Genomic DNA, 26870 nt, shown 5'->3' on the forward strand with positions numbered 1-26870 from the left:
GACAGTCAATGAGGTTTCGCTGTCCTCTCTGAGCTAATATCACAATAATGAAATTATTATTCTGAACACTTCAATATCCTGCCCAGCCTTGTCAACCAGACTGGAGGGTCCAATTACAATATTACACAATAGTTCAGCCAATAACATTCCACCTGTCAACAGGAACAGGAGATCATTAGCTCATTGCTCCTGTAGGTTCCTCCCCCATTACCTAGGAAACCTAACCCACGTCAATTCCAGTGTCCAAGGCCATAACTAACATCTATGAATTTTAATTGGGGAAAGGAGTCATTCTCTCTCTCTGAATCTGGCCTCCTTATCAGCTTGGGAGAGTGCTCCAGCCTCGTGACCTATGAACAAATCCATTCTCTTAAATTCCAGGCCTTTGATTAAACTTGCTTTCGCATACCCAAAATAGATAAGAGAAACTGCCTTTCTGTGCTCCACTATTTCCCATCATGCTGTGTTCAGAACAAGTTGGCCAAGGTGCACAATACATTGAAAATACAGTTTAAGCCTCTACTTGGTTAATTTGTGGTTATACATTTTATAATGCCTTTGCATATTTTGTTGCAGGCACATTGTGAATTCTCACTCTAATATATATATATATATATAGGGATATATAAGGCACTTTATAATTACCTTAACCTAGTCTTATTATAGTAAAATTAAAATGAAGGGCCTCATGCTAAAGATTTTATACTACCCCCCCCCCCCCCCCCCCCCCCCCACCAAAAATCACCACAGTGGTCTTTCTTGCCACCGATGTGCTGCTGACTCTTATCCTACCTCTGACCTTCCTGTCCCTCTGTCTTGTCATTCTGCTTTTCTGACATCTGATCTTAGATTAGCTGCAGCTCAACTTTGGATTTTTCCAATCTTATTTTCCACCCACAGAACGCATTTCCTGTTCCTCCCCCCCCCCCCCCCCCCGCGTTCGTTTGTCTTCTGCCACAGGTTGAACCAGATTGTTGCAACATTGCTGTAATTCTCAATCCCATTCCATATTCTTCATGACGACTTAATGTCTACTGCCACCTCTAAAATAGCAGGTCTCTGTCCCCCCTCAGCCTGTCTGCTGTTGAAGCCATCCGTCCCTTTTGTTACTTCCAGCCACAAGTATCCCAATGCTCTTGTGGCCTCTCTCTACTCATTCTCCTGGTGTACACCTCAATTCATCCAACTCACCCACTCTTCCTTCAGCTCATCATTTTCGATATGTTTTTGCTCCAGGCCCCTCCCCTCGTGTTTAATTTATCTTTCGGAGGAGCTCATCAAGCAGCACGATCCTCCTCCTGGACACTCCATTCTCCCGACTCTTGACTATTTCTGTATTCACCCCAGTGTTGGAGGTGGTTCCTTCAGCCACTGAGGCTCCACCCTCTGCAATTTGTCAATGCCCTCGGCCACTCCAGTTCCTGTTCTGTTTTTAAACTCTCTGCTCCTCAAATCCACCTCTGACCAAGCTTTACACTACACTTTCTAACTCATTTTTAAAAAAAAACCTTTAGGAGAAATATGGTTCCTTCCATAAACTCAAGATGTTTCAAGGCACATTGCCAGTGAACAGTTTTTGAGGTTTTCTTTTGAAGTGTAATCATGTTCCAAGTTTAGAAATGTTAGAAATGTTGAAACGAGCTAAGACTTGGCTACCTTTGTTGCTCCTCTCCTTTCCCAGCTGGAGAAAAGGTTTATGAATAGTTAATGAAATCCTGCATTGTGGTTTAATATTGCACCCCCCTATCACTTTAGAGTTCAGATGCTTCAAGAGAACAGTGTTTTGTGTTGTCTGCTTCATCATAGCTCATTCGTTTGAAGCATCAAACTGCCTGAAGATCAGCAGAAATGAGATTGCTTCTGGTGGCCACTTTATCTTCATGTAATGTGCAAATGTCCTTGGAGCTATGGAAGGACAGTTGGTTAATTCTCTTGCTGACAGATTGCTTGTCTCGACAGGGTAACTTAGATCAATGGTTTTTCTCTGAAATCCTGAAGCAAGCTTGACTAAAAGGAATTTTCGGTGAAAATGTTGCAGGCCAGCCAATTTATTTGAATGCTTTTTGCCTACTGCCCTTGTGGTGTTAAGATATATTGTAAATTTATACCCCCCCCTGCCCTTTATTATTAGAGCCTCAAAGCCTACCGGCCTCTTAAGGAGAACCTTGCTTAAAAAGGTGAACATTGTTTACTAAAAACCAGGTGTGTTGAATGAAGCAAAACTGACTGTAAAATTATCACTCAGCTGTCATAAGCCATTACTGGAGAATGGGTTCACTAGCATTTTCTTTTACAGCAAATTGTCCCTTCTATTATGGCCATTTTTTAATAAATGGTACCTGTCTCTCTCCTTTTGAATAGTAGTGAGATGAAGGACTGTATGTTTTCACTGCTGCTTGAGCCATTCCTCCTTAACCCTATTACTGTGCTGACTTAGATTTATTGCACTTAAATAGGAGTAATGCATTCTATTATTGATTTGTTGTGTCACTATTACCTGGAGGCCTTTTGAAAAATGACCGCTCTCCGCTTTCGAAGGGAAAGATCTTTGTTGTACCGTAATACATCACCTTCCAATTACTTTGGCTGCAAGCACAAGGATCTTGTAATTCTGAACTGGTTTCCTTGACCACCACAGCACTTGCGATGATGGAGTTCCCATTAATTCAACCATCTCAAACGTGCCCATTTTCTCTGAATGTTATAGTTTTATCTCGACGTGGATCAAGGAAAAATAACACCAACTTCTGTTATTTTTAACAGCTACTGACTTGCTTCTGGCCTGGAACCCTATTTGCCTAGGTCTGGTGGAGGGAGTCATTGGAAAGATTCAGCTTCATACAGGTAAGGTTTTACTCACTGAAGCTAAACAGTTTAGCAGCAATCATACAGAACCACCAGGTAGTACTGAGGCGTCCGCCTTTTCCAATATAATATCGAAGGTAGTGATTCATGATTTTTAGGATCCGGCCATCTTAAAACATTATGCAAAGCTTGTTCCAAAGTGAAGGATGGATTTTTGTAAGATTTTGCAATATAATGAAATATACTCACTTTGAACAACCATTAGTTAAAACATTTAACTGCATCTTAATGTTGTTGGAAAATATCAAATTTGCATGCAGTGATAATCGCTCGGAATTTACTCCATTTTGTAACACAGTTCCCCATGTTGATTTAACATAGGAATGACAACTGATTGATTTGTTGATTTTTAACTCTTCTGTTGCGTGTTCTGAGTTTTCACTCTTTCCATTAAGTTGATTAACTTGAAATGAAATGAGTTGAGCTGTCATGGCGTTTGTATGGGTTAACATTTAGCAATCTGATCACACTGTCACATTCTCTAATAAACAATGGCCATCTTTTTACTCGCTTTTTTTCTTCGTAACTTAATTTATTAAATGCACTGCCCAGTGGGGAGATGACCCATATAGATTTGGGTTCAGCTCCCAGTTTGTGTTCATAGAATCCTAGAATCCCTACAGTGCAGAAGGATGCCATTCGGCCCATCAAGTCTGCACCAATTCTCCAACAGAGTGTCTCACCCAAGCCCTACCCCTGTAACCATACACATCCCTAAGGGACACTAATGCTCAACTTAGCATGGTCAATCCACCTAACCTGCATATCTTTGGACTGTGGGAGGAAATGGGAGCACCTGGAGGAAACTCAGACACGGGGAGAACGTGCAGACTCTGCACAGTCACCAAGGCCAGAGTAGAACCAGGTCCTTGGCGCTGTGAGGAAGCAATGCTAACCAATGTGCCACTGCTGGATACAGTTAGCTTGTTGTTGCAGGTGTAGCGGTGATTTTCCAGAGTTTCTTTGGTTATGGAATGGGAAGGAGAAGTCGCTGTCTGCTGCTGACTGAGGTCCACAATATGTGCACAGGATCAGGCCGAGTAATGCTGTTGTTACAATAGGCTAGCTGTACAGCACGCCGCCACATAGCCACTTGGAGATGGCACTCTACAGCAATTGGCACCTATGGTATCAAACTCCAGAATGTATCCATGTCTTAAAGAACAAAGAACAAAGAACAGTACAGCACAGGAAACAGGCCCTTCGGCCCTCCAAGCCTGTGCCGCTCCTTGGTCCAACTAGACCAATCGTTTGTATCCCTCCATTCCCAGGCTGCTCATGTGACTATCCAGGTAAGTCTTAAACGATGTCAGCGTGCCTGCCTCCACCACCCTACTTGGCAACGCATTCCAGGCCCCCACCACCCTCTGTACAAAACGTCCCTCTGATGTCTGAGTTATACTTCGCCCCTCTCAGCTTGAGCCCGTGACCCCTCGTGATCGTCACCTCCGACCTGGGAAAAAGCTTCCCACTGTTCACCCTATCTATACCCTTCATAATCTTGTATACCTCTATTGGATCTCCCCTCATTCTCCGTCTTTCCAAGGAGAACAACCCCAGTCTACCCAATCTCTCCTCATAGCTAAGACCCTCCATACCAGGCAACATCCTGGTAAACCTTCTCTGCACTCTCTCCAACGCCTCCACGTCCTTCTGGTAGTGCGGCGACCAGAACTGGACGCAGTATTCCAAATGTGGCCTAACCAGCGTTCTATACAGCTGCATCATCAGACTCCAGCTTTTATACTCTTTACCCCGTCCTATAAAAGCAAGCATACCATATGCCTTCTTCACCACCTTCTCCACCTGTGTTGCCACCTTCAAGGATTTGTGGACTTGCACACCTAGGTCCCTCTGTGTTTCTATACTCCTGATGACTCTGCCATTTATTGTATAACTCCTCCCTACATTATTTCTTCCAAAATGCATCACTTCGCATTTATCCGGATTAAACTCCATCTGCCACCTCTCCGCCCAATTTTCCAGCCTATCTAAGGGGAGGCATTGGGCGAGAGGCCAAGACCCATTCATAAGCTGCAACTTGTGTTTGTGTTAGGATTTGGCTAGGGGCTCGTAACGTTGTGTAATGTTGACCAAGTTTGAAATCCTGTCGATGTGATGTACATGGGATGCAGGAGGCATTTATACAGTGCCACACAGCAGACTGGTGAGCCAAGTTATAACTCATGGAATAAAGGAATCGGTAGCAACCTGGGTTGAAGTAAGTGGCTCACTATCTCATTCTTGAGGGAAATTAAGGATGGGCAATAAATGCTGGCCGAGCCAGTGATGCCCACATCCTGTAAATAAATAAATAACACTCGGGTTGTGAAGAAGGTGGCTGAAATGCTAGTGGGTGCATTGGTTATAATCTTCCAAGTTTCTGAGGGGGCTTGGCAGGTTTGGCTTCCCCTCCTGGAAACAGGACTTGGGGTGATGGAACTTTCCCTTTCGCAACCTCTGTCTCTATCAAAGCCAGGAGGAGTGAGTGTCAGCTTGGAAAATGTTTGCCAATAATGGGGCCGAGAGCAGGGCACTCAGCTTTGTGCCACCTAGCTGCTGTTGCCCAGCCCACTGTGATCACTTGAAAGCACATGGTTACAAATGCATTTGAACTTCATTGTAAAGAACTCCTTTGGGGCTGTTGGAAAATATTGTCGCTGTATTAGGTCTGGGTTTGGCAATGCACATCAGAAAGGTCAAGTCCTAACCAAATGGGCTGAAACTTTTTTATTCGTGTCTTAATCCATGCTGTTTGTATCTTAATGTGTCTTAGTTTTTAGATGGTCTGGGATTTGTTGCCTTGTCAGTGAATGAATGGGACTTGCGATCGGTTCCATTCTTCCTTTTACGCACACATTGCAGACCCACATTGCCTTGTTGCACTGTGCGCCATTGGCAATGAGTGCATGCACCATGCGGAATTTGCACTACAGTGATCATTCAATTAGTCTGCACTTGAATCGCATCATATCAGTAAATCCTGCTGAAGTGTTTGTAATTTTAAAAAATTGAGATTTGTAGCTGGGATCATGAAAATCTGAGGGTGTGGGGAGGGGAGAGGTGGGGGGATATTGTAGTGAATTAATACAGCAACTCCTGCAGTGTTAGAATTGCGCACACGAGCTGAAAATGGCATCTACTAAAAAATGAAGTGCAGCTCCTCACACCCCATTTCCTGTCGGGGCTCGATCCTATTCTCCCAGTTTCTTCGCCTCAATCTAATGATGCCACCTTCACAAACAGCGTTTCTCACATGTCTAGCACTTTCCTCAACCGAGGTCGTCTCTCTCCTCGCCCGTTAGTGTTCCGCAGGGATCACTTCCTCTCTCTCCCTGATCCACACTTCTTCACCTCAGCTCCCCCTCCCCTTCCCAAGGCACCTTCCATTGCAATTGCAGAAGGTGTTAGCACCTTTACTTCCTTGTTCCCCACCCCGTTCAGGGCTCCAAACACACTTTACACTCAGGTGAAGCAACAGTTCACTTGCATCTTTTAATTTGGTCACTAGTTCCTGGGTTTTGCTTTCACTGACTGCTGCCCTTTATTTTTCTATTAACACATTCTGCCATCTCCCCCCCCCTTATTCCACTAAGTATCTTCCATTATCCTTCACACGGCTATTAACACTTACCTGCCCTATGTCCTAAACATCTTTATTGCAATCTCTGAGCTCCTACCTATCACTGACTTTCTATTTACTACATATATAATCCATTACATTTCTCACTCTCTTGAACTCTGAAGAAGAGTCCTATGGACTTGACGTCAATTCTGTTTCTCTTCAGATGCTGCCAGACCTGCTGAGTTTTTGCCGCATCTTCTGTTTCTATTTTTGATGAGAATGGTACTCAGTCCACTTGCCAGCCAATCTCTTCTCATGCAGTATAAATTGTTGTTCCTGTTGAGATTGTGTGATCTTCTGGATTTGTCCTGATGAATGCAAGACAAAAAGCTTGAACTTTGTCTTACAGAATTCCAATTGAGAAAATGTTTTTTGAAACTGGAAGTGGTTTAGGGTAATTGGCCTGTGTAAAATTGAAGGGCGAGATCGAGTTGGCAGTAATGCCCTCTTCCCTCGGTAGAGAGCTCAGAATCATACAGTGCAGAAGAGGCCCTTCGGCCCACCAACACGTGAAAGGCCATGACCTGCCCCCTGTTCCATAACCATGGAGCACCAATGTAGGTTAAGAGGAAGGGTTTTGAGGGGATTTTTTTTCTGTGTAGTGGGGATCTGGTACGTGATGCCCGAAAAAGGCTGGTAGATGGTGCCTCTACCTTCAAGGCTACACATCAAACGTTAGGAAGTGGGATTAGGCTGGATGGCTCCTTGCCAGCCAGCATGGATGCAGTGAACTGGATGGTAGCTTCTGGTGCTATATATATTTCTTTGACTCAGTGAATTGTATTTCAATTGGTTCCTGACTTTGAGCCTTTTTTAGTGAGGGAGCTTGTGGGAAAGGAAGGTGACGACAGTGTCTCCAGCACAAAAGACCCACTATTTGGTATTAAACCAGCACTCGTTGTACATGGGGAGTTTTTCCTGAAGTTAAAATGTTTTCGCTGCAGGATATTGGGAATTTCACATGGGATATGACCTGAGTATTGATTATTGGTGTAGAGTTGAAGATATTACATTTCTCCTTCGCTATCACCTCCTCTTTGAAATATTGCCCATGAGCACATATACAAAGTGAAGACTTCATTTGATCATCCAACAACTGATCCCCAGGTTTTATTAGCTTTGGTACAATAGTACCTTGATCACTGAGTTTTATAGCACAGAAAGGGGCCCTTTAGCCCATCTTATCTGTGTCAGCCGTCAAACACTTGCCTATTCTAATCCTATTTGCCAGCACTTGGTCTGTAGCCGTGTATGCTATGCTGTTCTTAAGCGCTCATTCAAATGCTGCTTCCTGTTTTAGAGGTTTTTTTTGTTGACTTCCATTGGATCAGCTTTTTAATAGGAAAAGAATGGGCCTTTGTTCCAGTGGCCACTTAAACCACATGGTGAGGAATACAATGGAAAGAAAAGGATATATCTGCATAGCAGTGTATTTGCTGCTGATTTATCTTGTCCAGGATAGAAAATATGGTGCACCCAACCCGTGTGTCCTTATGAAGGTAAATCATTATTTCGTAGCCCCATCATGAAACGCAAACCTAGAATTCTGTCTCCGGCATGTGGTTTAATGGAATTTTAACACTGCTGCTGATTCTATGGAAACCACTGGGCTCATTCATTTACAAGAGCTTTGAACTGTTCGGAGAAACAACTTATTCAGTAATTTGGTCCTCTGGGTCTATGTACTGTGGTTGAGTGTTCGACCTCAATTGTAGCTGGATGTTTTTCAGGATGTTCCTGTAACTTTCCCTGAGGCACAGATCCACCTTGCTATCCATTTTTTTAATGGAAAGGGATTTAAAGGTCGATGGCTTGTATTCTGTTCATTCTTGGGCTCCAGCTCGTCCAATGATTTATAAAAGCATGTAATGTAATGGAAGGGAATTTTCTGATTCAAGAAAAATTGTTCTTAGTCCCAAAGGTGATGGCCTAGTGGTATTATCGCTACACTATTAATCCAGAAATTCCAGGGAGCTGGGTTCAAATCCCACAATGGCAGATGTGGAATTTGAATTCTACAAAAAATATCTGCAATTTAGAATCTAGTGATGACCATGAAACCGTTGTCAATTGTTGTTTTTGAAAAAAATAATCTGATTTACTGTCCTGTAGGGAAGGAAATCTGCCATCCTTGCCTGGTCTGACCTACATGTGACTCCAAAGCCACAGCCCTCTGAAATGCCCAGCAAGCTGCTAAGTTCAAAGGCAACTGGAGATGGGCAACAAATGCTGGCCAGCCAGTGCCACCCATGTCTCTCAAATGAATGTAAAAAAATGAGGTTGTGAAATTAGGCACCGAATTATAGCTACTTCAGTAATGTGCCTTCACTTCCACCTCTATAGCAACGCTTTCATTTCATTTCCTATCACACTTCCTAGTAATTTTAAGTGGAATTTTTGGGTGGTTTCCCAATTTGTTTCAATTTTATTTATTATCATTTTAAAGCATTTGGTGTCTTTCTGTTATGTGCAGGCGCATGATTCGATCTTAGAAAAACTGAGTATTAACATGACTATAATATGAACAAATGGCAATTTCCATCCATGGGAACATCATTATAAATGACCTGAATTCCAGTTAATTCACTGTAGGCATACTGTAAGTCTGTAAATGAATTTCTTACGGGTGGCACAGTGGTTAGCACTACTGCCTCACAGCGCTCGGGATCTGGGTTGGGTTCCTGGCTTGGGTCACTGTGCAGAGTCTGCACATTCTCCCTGTGTCTGTGTGGGTTTCCTCCGGGTGCTCCAATTTCCTCCCACAGTCCAAAAGGCTGGTGAGGTGCATTGGCCATGCTAAATTCTCCCTCGGTGTACCCGAACAGGCACCAGTGTGTGGCAACTGGGGGATTTTCGCAATAACTTCATTGCAGTGTGAATGTAAGCCTACTTGTGACTAAAGCTTTGCATACTCCCAGGTGAATGCTTCAGATTTTGAGTTGTGGTGTTTACATTATGTTCTTGTAGTTTGTCAAATCTAATTTGCGTGCATTTTTTTTAATGGCTGCTGAGATTATTGGAAATTTGGAGCAGTTTTTTGTCCCTGATTACTTGCCTTGTGGTTTGACGTTGTTTAGGCATTGAAGATACAGGGTGTTTCTGTAGTCTCCTGCCCATCCTAGGGTTATATTAGTACAGCACCTTTTTTAAATAGTAGCAATGTCCCAGAACCAGGCAACGATGCTCAATGTTAACCATCCTGTTGACTTCCCTTACGCTGCTGTAGGAAGGCAATGAAAAATCCAGCAAATTTAACTAACTGCTTCAGAACCTTTTCACACAAACTAGGGTTAGTGCCAGCTTTTCTTTTTAACATGAAATTATTTGAAAGCCACTGGATCTCCGTTTCAATGTGAATCGTATGTGTGGCAGCTTTAAACCCAGTAAGAAGTCTCACAACACCAGGTTAAAGTCCAACAGGTTTATTTGGTAGCAAATACCATAAGCTTTCGGAGCAATGCTCCTTCGTCAGATGGAGCATTGCTCTGAAAGCTTATGGTATTTGCTTCCAAATAAACCTGTTGGACTTTAACCTGGTGTTGAGAGACTTCTTACTGTGCTTACCCCAGTCCAACGCCGTCATCTCCACATCATGACAGCTTTAAACCACTGCAGCTTTCAGAGGTGAATGGTTTTTAGGTACTACATACCCACGTGATTTAGGCAGTCCAGGAATCCAGATCCCTGACTTTTATTTCCCCCCCGCCCCCAACCCCCAAGTTCTGACCTGGCTGAGTTGTATATAATTGGCGTTTGGACTAGCTTAAGTGCACGCAGTCTTCTCTTCATGACATGAAGTAACATTGAGTGGAATTGCGATACTTTGAATTTCAGCTGCTGACTATATCGACTGAATGTATTATTGACATCAGTTTTGGTCTCTGGAATTTCCCTGTTTTCTGCTGATGGGACTACTGGCTGATCTTTGTTTTTTAAACAAAGATTTTTAACGAGACGTAATTGAGTGGCAAGGGATTAGGGTAATGAATGTTGGAATTGTCAGTTTGTCCTCTTGCTTCATGGAAGAAGGAAGATTTTTTAAATCCCCCATCAATCATCACTCGTGTTATTGCTCTGAGTCTTGAATGAAAAGATTGCAAACACTAAATTTGATGCACAAAAATGGGCTGGGACATCAAAACATAGAAAACAGGAGGAGGAGGCCATTCAGCCCTTCGAGTCTGCTCCACCATTCATTCTGATCATGGCTGATCATCCAACTTGATAGTCTGATCCTGTCGGCATCTGAAAAGTGAGGCTGATATTTTAGGTGTGATCCCTCCGCCGGTGCTGTTTAAATATCGGGCCTCGAATATTCGCCCATCTTTTTTCCATCAGAATAGTATTTGACGACATGGCGATGGAGGAGTGCTGTTTTCTGTTTTTATCCTGGCTGTTCTCCTTCCTTTCTCCCCCCCTGGGGTGAGTGCTGTGGAGAAAGCCAGTTGAACTGCAGAAGCAAGCTGGCTGATAATGAACCTGATTCTCGGAACTGGGATGTTGCTCTGCTGTCTACAAGCTGCACTTCTCCTTGTTGAGATCACTGGCAAAATACACTTCTGTCATCGAATGCCAAAATTCCCAAACAGTATCTCAATTTTTATCACGGAACATTTTTTTTTGCTGTCTTGATAGATCTGTTAAAGCCTGTACTTGTCAGAGCCAAGACGGAGCAGATTCTTGTACCATTTAATACTCTGTTTCATGTCCTTATTTGATGCCCTAATATGCAACTGCTCGTAGTTACTGAGATGGAGTGGAATTTGTTGAATGGTTTTGTGTTATCTGTTTGGAATGCCTGATAAGCCAGCAAGAATCACTGGCTAGCGCCCTAGAGCATGAATGCCTTGTTTGAAGATGTGCTACCGGTTGTAGTTTTGTTCTGACTCCGCTCTGGCTGAGATCATCAACCTCCATTCCTCAGAATCCGAATGACACAACACAGGAGGAGACGATTCAGCCCCCGAGCTGTCTGTGCTGGTTCTTTCAAAGAGCTATCCAATTCTGCTCGGCCCTGCAAATTCTCCCCTTCAAAGTACCAATGCTCCTCTTGCGTGACTTTTGGCTATGGGAACATGGCTGATGAGTATGTTGAAACGCATTTACAGTAACACTGAGCCAAGTCCCTGCTGGCTAACTTTGTCCAATGCCAGCATCTCCACATCATAACTTTGTCTAACATGGCTACTTTAGTGAACATGTTTTGAAGATGTACTTGAACAGTTGTGCCTCAATTATATTAGGTTACCAGCTGTTAGCAAGGTGCATGTGATGTGTGGTTGTAAAATTAAGGCATTCTCCGTCTCGGTGTATGATAATGTCAAGCTGACCCATTTGAATGGAATGATTCATTGATTTGTCAGTGCTTTGACTGGTTCGCATCCAGGCAAATGACAATGAAGAAATCAGACTAAATTACACACTGTACTCCTGCTTTGTCCTGTGGTGAGAAGATTAGCCAGAATATAATGGAAATTCTACACCAGTTCCAGAAAATGCTGAGCTTATCCTCTTTTTTGCAATGGAATTGACTATAAAGAATCCAATAATTAATGGAACAGAAACCTGCTCGTTTGTGTCACACCCTTTCTGTTAAAAGGAATGTTGGATGTGGACATGTTGGACCAGGCAGGAGCAGGATCCTTGGATTGTGCACTGAATTATGTATTGTTTTGACCGGGCATGCCAATCCTGTGCGCTCAGTAACAATGCCACCTGATTGAGCTCATCAAACACCAGGAATCCAACCAGGGGTCGTCTTGGCCTGTGTGGCTGAGTGATGCACCAGGCAATTAATTTACTGTCAGTGGCAGCTCAGTTGGTTGCCCTCTGAGTCAGAAGGTTCTGGGTTCAGATTCTCGTTGGAGACTTGGCTGACACTCGTGCAGCACCTGGGAAGTGTCGGAGATGCCGCCTTTCAGATGCACTGATAAATTAAGGCCCTGTCTGCCCTCTTGGGTGTATTGAAGAGCAGATGTGTTGCCAATCTTGTTGACAAAACAGTTAAAACATGCTATCCAGTTATAGCATTGCTGTTTGTAGGAGATTGATGCGCTCAAATTGCCTGTGGCATTTCCTGCATTGCAGCATTGACTACTCTTCTTTGGCCGTGAAGCATTCTGAAATATCCTCAAGTGCTGAAAGGTGCAATATAGATGCAGATCCATCTTTAACCAATAAGGTGTTGAAAAACCAAAAGATACAAGGGCAATGTGTGTTTTGTTCAGATTAGGGAAAAGGGGCAGAGCCTGAAAGGTGCGAAAACAATTCTGTTCTCCATGGGTAAGAGCGCTGGCTCTGTTAGCATTCATGAAAGCCAAGTGCTGGTATTACTTCCTTTGATGACAAACGTTTTTCAGTGTGTTTGTTTTGGCAGCAGGTTACTGCTGCTGAATAATTTTTAAGGAGATTAAATTTTTCAATGCACTTGTTGATCTAAATTTCCTGATGTGTAAATACTCTCCATCTATGCCAGCAATTGGCAACTGAAAACTAGTTGGATTGTAAGAAGCATCGGACTCTCAAAGGCGCTAATGTCTTCATGTTGTTAAGGGTCAGTGCATTTATCTTACTAAGGCAATGCGCTCTCTTGCATTACCACAAAAGCAGAAGCTGTCTCCAACTGCAGGAACTTTCATTCAATGGCTGCACCTTAAACATCAAAAAAATCCCATGACACTGGAAGCATTATCCTCAGTCCCTCAGTTGCTTTATTTTTGAACATAAATTTGGATATTTTAATGTTGTAATAATGGTAACCAAGAGGCATGATAACCACCATGGGGGGTTGGATATGTAGGAGCATGCATCCTTTGTCCAGTATAATCAAATGCCTTTAGTGTAAGTTTTTAATTATGATGTGTGACCCACAGATGTGTGACATTCCTAAGTATGGGACTGATTTAATTGCTCTTATCAAGGAATGACCTGCCCCCATGTTTGAGACCAAGGTCAAGAATGGAGACTTGACCTATCTACAGCCTTGGACACATCTAACCACACTCTCCTCCTCCAACACCTCTCCTGCTGTCTGGCTGGATGCGACCACATTCTCCTGGTTCTGTTCTCGTCTATCTAATCGTACCAGAAGTTGACTGCAATATCTTTTCCTGCTCTTGCACCATTTCCCCTTGCGTCCCTCGACAGCTTCTCCCTCACTGACCTCTGATCAAATGTTTCCCCTCGGTGAAATCATCCGAAGGCAGTGTTAACTTGCTGAGAACACCTAGCTCTATCTCACCATCTCGCTTTCCTGACCGCCCTCCACTGTTCGTCAGGCTGCTTGTCCAGCATTCCGTATTGGACGAACAGACATTCCTGGCAACTAAAGATTGGAAAACCTGAAGTCGTCGTCCTTGGCTCCGGTGGAAACACTAATCTTCAGCCATTGAGTTTGTCCCTCTCCCTGACACGTGACTGAGTTTGAACCAGTTTGTTCACAACTTTGTTTCAGATTTGGTCCGCAGTTGAAATTCTAACTGTGTTCCTGGCTGGCCTCCCACATTCTATCCTCTAAACTCAAACTCTGCTTTGTCCTAACTCGCACAAGTCCTGTTTACCCCTATGCCCATTGACCTATATTGACTCCCAGTTAAGCAATGCCTTGATTTTAAAGATCTCATCCTCCTATTCATATCGCTCTATGACCTTGTCTCCCTCCATCCCTATCATCACCTCGAGCCTTCAACCTATGGTTTTCAATTCTAGCCTCTTGCACATCCTTAGTTTTGCTGATGCAGCTTGTGTTGAACTTTGGCACAAGGCCGAGGCCATGGTGGGAGTGGTGTGAAAAATTAGAAGAACAAGTGATCAGAAACTCATGGTCACACTTGCAAATTGAATGGAGTTATTCCACAAAGCAGTCACCCAGTCTCCATTTGGATTCAAAGTACAGATTGCATTGTGAGCAGCAAGTATAGTAAACTAAATGGTAAGAAGTGTTCAATGCATTGCTGCTTCACTTGGAAGGAATATTTGGGGCCTTGGATGGTGGGCAGCGAAAAGGTGAAAAGGCCGATGTTGCACCTTCGCACTTGATGGGGAAGTGTGTGGGTGGGGTTCTGAGGCAGGTGATGGAGGATGGACCAGCAGGAATGGTCCCTTTGGATTTGGAAAGGCATGGAAAGCTGTTTGGAAATGGGTGATCCAAGTATGAAGGCCGGCGGTGTAGAAGCTGAGAGCAGTGGCTAACTATCCAGGTTTGTGGGGTGAGGTGGAGAAGTGGTTGAGTTGGGCATTGTGGGTAACAAGGATGAGAGCCGCACTAAGCGTGAAGTGGAAGGAAAATGGCTCAGGGCCCTGTCCACCATTGTGGAGGGGGGAGGTTGTTGGTGATAAACCTTTGGCTGAAGAAAAAAGACATTGAAAGCACTGTTGTCATGGGAGCAGACAGAAAGGAGTAACTCACTGGGATAATCCTTACAAGAAGTGGGATAGAACCAAGAACGAAGAAAGGTACAGCATCGGAACAGGCCCTCCGGCTCTCCAAGCCTGTGTCGATCATGAAGTCCCAACTAATTTTTAAAAAAAACCCTCCTGCCCTTACTCGGACTGTGTCCCCCTCTTCCCTCCATGTTGTACCCATCCAGATGTCTCTTAAATGTTGCTGATGTGCCTGTTTCCACCATCACCTCTGGCAGTGCATTCCAGGCACCCACCACTCTCCATGTAAAACATCCCCCGCATATCATTCTCAAACTTTCCCCCTCTCTCCTTGAACCTGTGCCCCCTTGTAATTGACGCTTCCACCCTGGGGGAAAAAACCTCTGACTGCACCCTGTCTCTGCGCCTCGTAATTTTGTAGACCTCCATCAGGTCTCCCCTCAACCTCCATCTTTCCAGTGAAAATAATCCCAGTCTATTCGATCTCTCCTCATAGCCAACACCCTCTAGACCAGGCAACATCCTGGTGAACCTTCTTTGCACTCTCTCCAAAGCTTCCATGTCCTTCTGACCGTGTGGTGACCTGAACTGCGCATAATAAATACTCCAAATATGGCCTAACCAAGGATGGTAGGAAGTGTAGTTGTCTGAGTTACCTGGCTTGTGGTAGATATGAGGTGAAAGCCTAACCCCAGATTGGAGGCTGAGAAGTAGAGGAGGCAAAGGGCTGGAGCAGAGCCATGTGAAGTTGCAGAGTTTGTCAGTGCAATATAAAACTTTCCAGTTTGGGACAATGGTGCAAAATACACCAGAAAAAGAGGAATCTGAGTAAGACTGGAACAGGGAATGTTTGACAGATCTCTGAAGCAGTAGACATAATTAGCACCCATAGCAACACCCTTTTACTTCAGAGGAAGTGAGTGGCGTTAAAGAAGAAGCTGATCAGCGTGAGAACTAGTTGAACCAACCAGGGCAACTGATGGTGGTTTGGGGGGAGGGGGATCCCTCAGGGTGGCCTAGTGGGAATGGAGATTGAGGTTGGAAACCTCTGGGGAAACCAGAAATAGTTCAAATCTCAGAAGGTGTTGAGTGTGGGTGTAAAGTCGGTGGGGTGGAACTGGATACTAAGGAAGAGCTTGCCAATAGGAAAAGATTTGTGGGGCACTTTGGAACTTGTGGATCTTGGAAAGGAGGCAGAAGTGCAGTAAGATTGGAGGTGGTGGATGCTAAGATCTCCAGAGAGCATGAGATCTGTAACAGTCTTAGAAACGATGGATTGATGTTGGGTGGTGGGGTTATGGTCCAGGGGGAGATGAGAGGTGGTGTCAAGAATTGGGACTTGATGGAGGTCAGTTCACCAATTATTTGTGCTATCCTCACCTAGTTTCAGGACCGTACTGTGGTTGGGCCTGAGAAAATGGAATGCCAGAAGTTCAGAGAGGGATTGGTTGTTGTGAGTGAGGGGAGCAGAGAAATTGAAATGCAATGTCATGTCAGCAGTATGAATATTAGAATATCAAGTGAGTTAGAGATCAGAGGGAGGGTTCCAGAGAATTCTAGAGAATGGGTCTGCTGCATGGAATGGGAGGGAGGGAGAAGATCGCTGGCTGAAGATGCAAGCATGGAGGAAAAGCTTAGCATCATGTTGAGCTCACAATTCATTGAAATGGGTGCGCAAAGGGGTGAAGTTGACAGCTTGGTGGACTGATTGGAGTCAGTTCTGATGGTGAAATCTCATTGCTCAGTTGTACAGGTGCCTGTTGTTTCTAAGCAATAGAGATCAGTCAGTTATTGTTCAGAAAACAACTTCTGAGATCAACTTGTAACTGGTTTCCTTTGGGTGGAGAGCCCATTGTGGGTTAGTTAATGGCATCAGAAAAGGCTTTTGTCTGCACACAGGCCTTTCCCTCTGATTTTACTCTGTTTACATTTGCAATGCAAATTGCTTGCAGCTGTTTACCTTCCGTATGACTGAAAATGAGCGACCCAAGGAGAGGGCCACGATCACCTCATGCCGCATCTTTTTAATTGGACATGTAATAATTAAGCATAAATCCTCAATGCTGAGTTAAGTCAGATACGACTGTGAAAGGCACTTATTCTGCTTGATCAGTTAATTGTGCAGAATTATTTAACGAGCTCTCTAATTCACAATGACTGAACTATTGCATGTGATATACATATTTGAATATTTCTCCTATAATTTAGACCCACTGTCACGTTTTACGATTTCCTTCCGTATTGTAATCTGTCACTTCTAGCTTCCCGATTATCATTGCTATCATTCAATTTTTTTAAAGTATTAACTTGAGTCAATAGCTTCCTGTTCATTATAACTGTTGTATTATTTTTCTGTGATCTTTATTTTGCGAGTCTTATAAAAATGCAGGTTGTTGTTGTGACCTTAACAGAGTAACTTGTTCTAAGGGAGTTTCAACAGGAGCAACATAAAACCTCCATGAGAAGACAGTAGGACAGATGACCAAGAGCTTAAACATAAATATAGAAACTAGACACAGGAGTAGGCCATTCAGCCCTTCGCGCCTGCTCCGCCATTCATTTTGATCATGGCTGATCATATTCAATATCAAGGCTTCAGTACACTTGTGTGAACTTACAAATTAGATGCAGCAATAGGCCATTAGACCAATTGTAACCTCAACTCCAGTTCCTGCCTACTTTGACCTTTCACTCCCTTGATGATCAAGAATCTATCAACTTCTGCCGTGCTTCTATTGCCTTTGGAGGAAGTGTGCCAAAGACACGACTGAAAATATTTCTCATCTCTTTTCTAAATGGACCAGCCCTTAAACCGTGGCCCCTAGAAGTAGATTCTCCCACAAGAGGAAACACCCTCTCCACACTGACCCGGTCAAGACTCCTCAGCATCTTGCATGTTTCAATTAGAAAAGTGTAATGAAACCTTGTGTTGACATGGAATAGCATCCCAGACCAATTGATGAAAGAAGTCACTCACCACATGACTATCACTGGAAGCCCTGTTTTTAACAAGTTGCCGTAAAGGAATGTGTGCATGGAGTCATGAATAAGTGGTGGCTGAAACCAAACTGGGGAATAAGGCTTGCCTCCTGGACTTGCAGAATCTCACTGGCTGTCCTGTCTGGAGACAATACACATCTCTTTAACCTGTGCTTAATGCTCCCTCCACTCACATTGTCTGTATCTTTAAGACCTGGTTGGCTGTAGAGATTCGCATTCTAATCAGTATTCTGTAACTTGATTTTGTGTCTCTGTATGCCCTGTTTGAGAGCAGATTTCCACTCCATTTGACGAAGGAGCAGCACTCCGAAAGCTAATGGCATTTGCTACCAAATAAACCTGTTGGACTTCAACCTGGTGTTGTTAAAACTCTTACTGTGTTTACCCCAGTCCAACGCCGGCATCTCCACATGAATAAGGCACAAGACAGAGCCACGACCCAACTATTCCAATGCATTGCTGGCCAGCCTCCCATGTTTGCCGTTTGCGATTAATGCACTCGGGGGGCCCCCTGTTCCCTTTGCATCTGAATTCTGCAAGAAAGGAAAGATAGGTTATGAAGCTAGGCTAGCTCTAAATATAAAAAATGATAGTAAAAGCTTTTACAAATATATAAAAAGGAATAGAGTGGCAAGAGTGAATGTTGGACCCTTGAAGGATGAGAGGGGAGATTTAATAGTGGGAAATGAGGAAATGGCTGAAACTTTAAATTTTTTTGTGTCGGTCTTCACAGTGGAAGACACAAATAGTTTACCGAATATTAACGATAGAGGGTTGGTAGGAGGAGAGGTACTCAATACAATTAATGTTACCAGGGAGGCAGTGCTTGGTAGACTAACGGGACTGAAATCTTAGAATCTTAGAAACCCTACAGCACAGAGAGAGGCCATTCGGCCCATCAAGTCTGCACCGACCACAATCCCACCCAGGCCCTATCCCCATATCCCTACATATTTACCCATTAATCCCTCTAACCTACGCATCCCAGGACACTAAGGGCAATTTTAGCATGGCCAATCAACCTAACCTGCACATCTTTGGACAATCAACCTAACCTGCACATCTTTGAAGGTGGACAAGTCCCTGGGCCAATCAACCTAACCTGCACATCTTTGAAGGTGGACAAGTCCCCGGGCCCGGATGGAATGCATCCCAGGGTACTGAAAGAAATGTCAGAGGTAATAGCGGATGCGTTAGTGGTTATTTATCAAAATTCGTTGGATTCTGGGGTAGTGCCGGCGGATTGGAAAACGGCTAATGTTACGCCGCTGTTTAAAAAAGGAAATAGACAAAAGGCGGGTAACTACAGGCCGGTTAGCTTAACGTCTGTACTTGGGAAAATGCTGGAATCCATCATTAAAGAAGAAATAGCAGGCCATCTGGATAAGAATGGTTCGATTAAGCAGACACAGCATGGATTCATGAGGGGAAAGTCGTGCTTGACGAACTTGTTGGATTTTTATGAAGATGTGACTCGTGCGGTTGACGGAGGGGAACCGGTGGATGCGGTGTTTTTGGATTTCCAAAAGGCGTTTGATAAGGTGCCTCACAAAAGGTTGCTGAAGAAGATTGGGCCACACGGAGTTGGGGGTAGGGTGTTAGCGTGGATTGGGGATTGGCTATCCGACAGGAAGCAGAGAGTCGGAATAAATGGGTGCTTTTCTGGTTGGCAGATGGTAACTAGTGGCGTGCCGCAGGGATCGGTACTGGGGCCTCAACTATTTACTATTTTATATAGACGATCTGGAGGAGGGGACTGAGTGTAGGATAACAAAGTTTGCAGACGACACAAAGATAAGTGGAAAAGTGAATCGTGTGGAGGGCGTAGAAGGTTTGCAGAGAGATTTGGACAGGCTGAGTGAGTGGGCGAGGATCTGGCAGATGGAGTATAACGTTGACAAATGCGAGGTTATTCACTTTGGAGGAAATAATAGCAAATTGGATTATTATCTAAATGGAAAGAAATTACAACATGCTGCTGTGCAGAGGGACCTGGGGGTCCTTGTGCATGAGACGCAAAAACCCAGTCTGCAAGTGCAACAGGTGATCAAGAAGGCAAATGGGATGTTGGCCTATATCGCGAGGGAGATAGAATATAAAAGCAGATGTCTTGCTGCATCTGTACAGGGCATTGGCGAGGCCGCAGCTGGAATACTGTGTGCAGTATTGGTCCCCTTATTTGCGGAAGGATATATTGGCCTTGGAGGGAGTGCAGAGAAGGTTCATCAGGTTGATACCAGAGATGAGGGGTGTTGATTATGAGGAGAGACTGAGCAGATTGGGTTTGTACTCGTTGGAATTTAGAAGGCTGAGGGGGGATCTTATAGAGACCTATAAGATGATGAAGGGGCTAGATAGGGTAGAGGTGGAGAGATTCTTTCCACTTAGAAAGGAAATTAGAACTAGAGGGCACAGCCTCAAAATAAAGGAGGCTCAGTTTAGGGCAGAGTTGAGGAGGAACTTCTTCTCTCAGAGGGTGGTGAATCTCTGGAATTCTCTGCCCACTGAAGTGGTGGAGGCTACCTCGTTGAATATGTTTAAATCTCGGATCGATGGATTCCTGATCGGTAAGGGAATTAGAGGTTATAGGGATCAGGCGGGTAAGTGGAACTGATCCACTTCAGATCAGCCATGATCTTATTGAATGGCGGGGCAGGCTCAAGGGGCTAGATGGCCTACTCCTGCTCCTATTTCTTATGTTCTTATCTCATCACTTCGATACTATGATTTTTCATTTTCCTGCCAAAATGGACAATTTCAAACTGTCCCACATTCTACTTAATTAGGCAGATCTTTGTCCACTTGCTTAACCTATCTCTATCCCTTTATAGCTTCCTTGCATCCTCTTCACATCTTACTACCCTACCTATCTTTGCTTTATTAGCTAATTAAGCAACCATGTGTCTAGTTCCTTCACTCAAGTTGTTCATTTACATTTGTAAAGAGTTGATGCTCTTGCACTGATCCCTGTGGCACACCACTAAGATCATACCAACCAGAACATGACCCATTTATGCCTATTGATTCCCAGCTAAACCGTTCTCTAACCATGGTGGTATATTACTCCCATGCCATGAGCTCAAATTTACTGACGTTTATTTTGCCTGTTTGATGGCTAACTGTGCTGAATGACGTGTTAGAGTTGTAGAATTCTGAAGGCAGTTTTCTAAAACTCGATGTGTGGTAGCTACCTGTGGATTGAAGCACTGTTTGGACTTTTGAGGTGGGAAAAATTGTGACATCTTCAGAACCAATTTGGAAGAACCCAGCAACTAAAAGCAATGGCTTGGCAACTCATAAAACACCGCACATTTCAAGATTTAATAGGATTGTCGAAATGAGGGCAAGATGGTGGATATTGTGCTTTGATTTTCAGAAGGCGTTAATACCTCGCGTTGTGGGAAGGTGTAAGCTTTGTACATCTTTATGAATTAGCGAGGAACTTAAAGATATTTTCAATATCATAAACCCTGGTTAAAAAATATGTCCCCAGGAACAACCTTCAAAGATTTGAGGGTTGCTGAACCATAACTTTAGACTGATTTTGCTACAGAGCAGAGCGTGAAGGCTCAAAGTCTATCTCAGCCAGAAAGGGGATCAAACCTTGCGCTGTTGATGTTGCTTAGAACCATACGCTAAGCTGTCTAACCAACTGGGCTAACTCGCCGTGTTAGTGCTAAGACTGCTTGAGGATGCTATTGAATGAAGTGTGCAGCAGAATGGTAACCTGAATCTGTTGAATGACTGAACACTGAAGAATTTGTGAAATAAATAGCAGCCTTGCCCCAGAATGATGGACCTGCAAGAATCTGGATCAATGAGTATCTAATAAACTCCCAGTATGTAATTCCTACCCCATTACAATGGCTGTACCTGTACATCCAAGGCTTGAAATAAGGGTAATGGAATGATAGAATTTATGATGAGTGAATGAGATGAGCTATGCAAAAACTGATCATTGCAGCAACAAAAAACATCCTAAATTCATGTCAATTGAGATGGACTAGGTTTTTTCTGTGCAAGGAAGCAACACTGTCTAATATTTGCCATATAAGCTGTCTAACATGTTTTTATTTGAAGATCTCCCCCTCACTAAAATCTCGCTACCGGCAGCAGTGGCTTGCAAGAAAGCTTGTGGAAAGGAATAAATATTAGTCAGTGGGGAAATCTCCAAATGTCATCGACTTCGTACTTTTAAGGTCACCTTTATCATTCAGACTTCTGGTCAGAGTGCTGAAAACTGATGAGCTTCTGATCCACAGCGGACCATAGCGATATGATTTAGACAAGGCAGGACGGGAATTCAAAATGAGTTGAGTAGAATGATTCTTCATCGCTTGCCTATTTATAAATTTACACTGCAGCACAGCATATGAAATAATTGCAATGGATTCTCTAATACAAGTCTGCTGCTTGGGTGTGTAATCAAACTGATTGCTGTGTTTTATATTGAGCAAGGGAGCTATTTTGTCTGGCCAGAAGACCTGTTCAAGAGCAGGTTTTTTCATTTATTTCTGCTGTAGTGGAATTGATGAGTTTATTGGCCATGCTATCTTTCACCTTTTAAATTGATCTGTGTGAGATTCCTCAGTGGCATTCCTGTGATGGAAGAGGAGGTTTCAAAGCACTGATGCCCAGGCACAGGCATGTGTGGAGCCAGCTCCCTCATAAATTATGTGGGCAGCGCAGCAGATTCCCTTAACAACCCCATGGGTCACTTAATAATTCCTAAATGCTTGTGAATCCTGTTTCTTTTAAGTTGCTCTTTTGGTTTGCTGTGATTATAATATCTTGTGGCAGAGTGCATGTTTTCAGTCCCAGTGTTCAGCATCACGTACCTTAGCTCTTGCCTCGGAGCCCTGAATAGATGCTCTCTCAGAAACTGGTCATGTCAAGTGACAAGCTTGGCATCAAATTCTGATTTGGGCTTTTTTTTAAAGAAAACCAACTGAAGGCAGGGTAATAGGAACATAGGACTGAGGAACAGGAGTAGGCCATCTTTTGCCTTTGAACCTGTTCTGTCATTCAATTAGGTCATGGTTGATGTAATTGCGGTCTGGACTCCTGAAAGCCCTTCATGACCCTTGATTCACTTGCCTCTGAAAAATCGAACTCCTTGAGCAAATCTCTTTAGAGCAGCGAAGGCTGAGGGGGGGACCTGATTGAAGTGTATAAAAGATGTCCAAAGATGTGCGGCTTAGGTGGATTAGTCATGCTAAATTGATTCTGGTGTCGGGGATTAGCAGGATAAATATGTGGGGTTACGGGGGATAGGACCTGGGCAGGATTGTCAGTGCAGACCTAATGGACCGAATGGCTGCCTCCTGCATTGTAGGAATTGTATGATTCTAAGACTGAGAGATAGGGTAGGAAGCAACTATTTCCCATGGTTGAGGGGGCATAATTGTCAGGCGAGGGGCAGGAGGTTTAGAGGGGATTTGAGTAAACACTTTTTTCCCACCAAGATGGTAGTGGGAGTTTGGAATGCACTGCCTGAGAGGGTAGTACACCCACTCTCAACCTTTAAGCAATACATGGACGAGCGCTTGAGATGGTCATAACATTCAAGGCAATGGGGCCAAGTGCTGGAAAGTGGGATTAGTGTAGTTTTGTCGGTACAGAATTGATGGGGCTGAAGGGCCTCTACTGTGTGACTCTAAATTGAATGGCCCAACCGCTACTGCGTTCTGGGGATGAGAATTCCACAGACTTAACAACGCTGAGTTTCTCTTCCTCCTCCGCCTTCAAAGGGAGACCTTTTTTTTTCAAACTGTCCTCTCCTTGGCTTTAGTCCAGAGGAAACATTCTCCTGGCATCCATCCTATCGGCCCCTCTGTGTCCTCTGTTTCAGTGAGATATTGCAGTGGAAGAGAGGTGAAGGGAATGAGTTTTAGCTGTGGAAAAATGTCAGTCAGGTTACTGAGTATTTTGTCTTGTCAAGTAGTGCAATGGGAGATTTCAACCTGAGCTTTGCGAATGCAGCAATCCTTCAGTGCCAAATTGGGGTGTCGGTCTAGACTATGTGCTCAAACTCTGGGCGGGAAGGTGAGCCTCTACTCCTGTGACTGACAGAAACAAACTGGAAAATGAAAGGAGTTTTGAGAAATGACTCTGAAGTTTTATCGCTGGAAGGTGCAAATTGATTTATGTTCACAAGTTGTGTGTTAAATAACAAGCTTGGCAGGCCTGGAATTGTCTCTGGATATTATTTGCATCCATGGAGTTAGAACCATTTGGTTCATTGTGTCTATACTGTCTCTTGGAAAGGGCTAATGGGTGCCACTCATCTCATTTGCCACAGCCCTGCCAATGTTTCTGTTTTCAAATATGTATCCCATTCCATTTTCAAAAGTTACTATTGAATCTGCATTCACCACCCTTTAAAGTTGCTGCCTCTTCAGGTGTATGGTGGCGTGTAGTTATGTTACCCTACTCGTGATCCAGAAAACTCAACTAAAAATCCAAAGACGAGTTCAAATTCCACCAGATCTTTTTCAAATGAATGTGAAATTTAAAGAACAATTAAAAAGAATAGCTAACTGTTGGACAGCTCCCCTGGTCTATTGCGTTTTAGTTTATATGCAGGCTCGCATGGACATCAGTTGTATTTGTATAATTTATTAGTCACAAGTTGGCTCACATTGACACTGCAATGAAGTTACTGTGAAAATCCCCGAGTCGCCACACTCCGGCGCCTGTTTGGGTACACCTGAGGGAGAATTTAGCATGGCCAATCCACCAAACCAGCACATCCTTTGGACTGTGGGAGGAAACCAGAGCTCTTGGAGGAAGCCCACACAGACACTGGGAGAACGTGCAGACTTCGCATGGACAGTGACCCAAGCCGGGAATCTAACCCGGGTCCCTGGCGTTGAGAGGCAGCTGTGCTAACTGTGCCATCATGCCGCCCACACAATCAGATTTTGGTGTTTAATGAGCTTGTGTTGCACAGCCCAACACGAGTAATCCATGTTTACATGTTTGTTTATTATTGATTTCCTAGTTTGCTGAGTTTAGGCACCATGCTTCACAGGGCAGCACAGTGGGTAGCACTGCTGCCTCACAGTGCCAGGGACCCGGTTTGGTTCCACCCTTGGGTGACTGTGACATTCTTCCTCTCTGCGTGGGCTTCCTCCCACAGTCCAGAGTTGTGCAGGTTGGGTTGATTGGCCAGGCTAAATTGTCCCTTAGTGTTCCAGGGTGTGGAGGTTTGGGGAATTAGCAGGGTAAATACATGAGGCTACGGGGATAGGGTGTGGGTGGGACGGTCTGTTGGAGTGTCGGTGCAGACTTGATGGGCCGAATGGCGGCCTCCTGCACTGTAGGGATTCTATGATTCTACAACCCCAACCTTGCAAGTGGTTTATCCAAAACACTGACCAAATCTACCTTCTGATTTCTATGTCTGGGCATTCAAATACTGAACCAGAATACATCAAAAACCGTACATTGCAGACTTGAGATATGCAACATAGAAGACATACTGTCCATCTCAATATCTCCCAATGATTCCGTTACCATGGCTGCATATTCTACTTATGCTCATCAACCACTTTATAAACAGTGACCGTAACAGCATGTTTCAGATCCATGAGATATGGTTAAATGATCAATCTTCAGCTAGGCCTCGGCCTGCTTCCCAATGCATCACTGTTAAACAGAACTGAACGCTTTTTCAACTTGACCATGCTGACTCCCAAACAAGTAGGTACAAGGGTAATATAAACCCCCAGTGACCGCCAAACTACCATGTGCTTCACTTGTCCTTTAGTTTAAAGTTCATTTATTAGTATCACAAGTAAGCTTACATTAACACTGCAATGAAGTTACTGTGAAATTCCCCTATTTGCTGCACTCTGGCGCCTGTGGGAGGGAACCAGAGGACACCTACCCAGACACGAGGAGAACGTGCAAACTCCGCACAGACAGTGACCCAAACCAGCAATCAAACACGGGTCCCTGGCACTGAGCGGCAGCAGTGCTAACCACTGCCACCCTGAGGGGAAGGAATTGGCTTCCCTTCGCCAGCCTGGCCTGTGTGTGACTGCAGACCTGTAGCAATGTGGTTGATTCTTAATCTTGGAAATGGCCTAGCAAAGCAGTTAATTGTACTGAAGAAGGTGGCCCACCATCTCCAGGGCAATTGGGGTGAGCAATAAATGCTGGCCTGGATTATGACCGTCACCCTGAGCAAATTTAAAAAAAAAATAATTGGAACAATTCGGTCAAACAAATTCTCCCTCTCCTTGGTTCTTTCAGCAATGATCTTAAAGCCGTTCTCTGGTTATTAACCATCCAGCCAATGGAAGCTAATTCTCCCATACTACTTGAATTAAAGCCTCTTGGAATCTTCCCACAGTCTTGACTGCATTATGAATTTGTAATGGGGAGCTCTTGTGGAAAATGCTTATTCTCATTACAGCTCTGACACTGACTAGTTTTTTAAATTTGGGGAATACATTGTGGGGGGGGAAAAATGGAATATACCTGCGAAGGTGTTGGATTTTTGTTCTAACTTATAGGTTCAATTAAACCTTTTGCACATGATTTGCTTTGAGTAGATTGTGCACTGTGGGACTGACTTTCATATATGCTATAGTACTCATTATTCAGTACACGTCCAATAAGTGGCTTCTTCTGCTACTGGTTTAATTAAATATTTTTTTAATTGAGAATTTCACACTCTAGCAACACAGCCAGAGGGTAAGCAGAACCATGACTACCATTGCAAGGGGTAGTCATGGTTATCCAAAATACAGGCAACAACTGGAGTGATTTTAAGCTAACCTCTTAAGAAGCAACAGTTTAGTTATGATGCGGAAGTTAAATAGATAAAAGCGTTTGGCCCATGCCAGGCAAGAGCAGTTTCTGATCCCCAAAGGACAGATGGCGCAGTGAGTCTGTTCTGTGTAGCTTGCGATGGCAGCCTTCTGCATAGTCATCAGCGTTGAGGAGCTCTTCGCCTGGACTGTCTTCATCTGAAGAAGGCATCTGCCTG

General features: G+C 43.9%; 1 protein-coding gene across 2 annotated transcripts in view; it reads left to right on the plus strand.

Moving 5' to 3' along the window:
• inpp5f (inositol polyphosphate-5-phosphatase F) overlaps nucleotides 1-26870 on the plus strand; it is a 236849-nt gene that overhangs the window by 85892 nt on the left and 124087 nt on the right. For both annotated transcript variants that reach the window (XM_078223332.1, XM_078223333.1), the window contains exon 2: nucleotides 2764-2844. In XM_078223332.1, the coding sequence (XP_078079458.1) occupies nucleotides 2764-2844 (81 nt within the window). The remainder of the gene's footprint in view (nucleotides 1-2763; nucleotides 2845-26870) is intronic.

The sequence above is a fragment of the Mustelus asterias genome, chromosome 11 (assembly GCF_964213995.1).
Source record: "Mustelus asterias chromosome 11, sMusAst1.hap1.1, whole genome shotgun sequence".
In the NCBI taxonomy this organism is placed as follows: domain Eukaryota; kingdom Metazoa; phylum Chordata; class Chondrichthyes; order Carcharhiniformes; family Triakidae; genus Mustelus; species Mustelus asterias.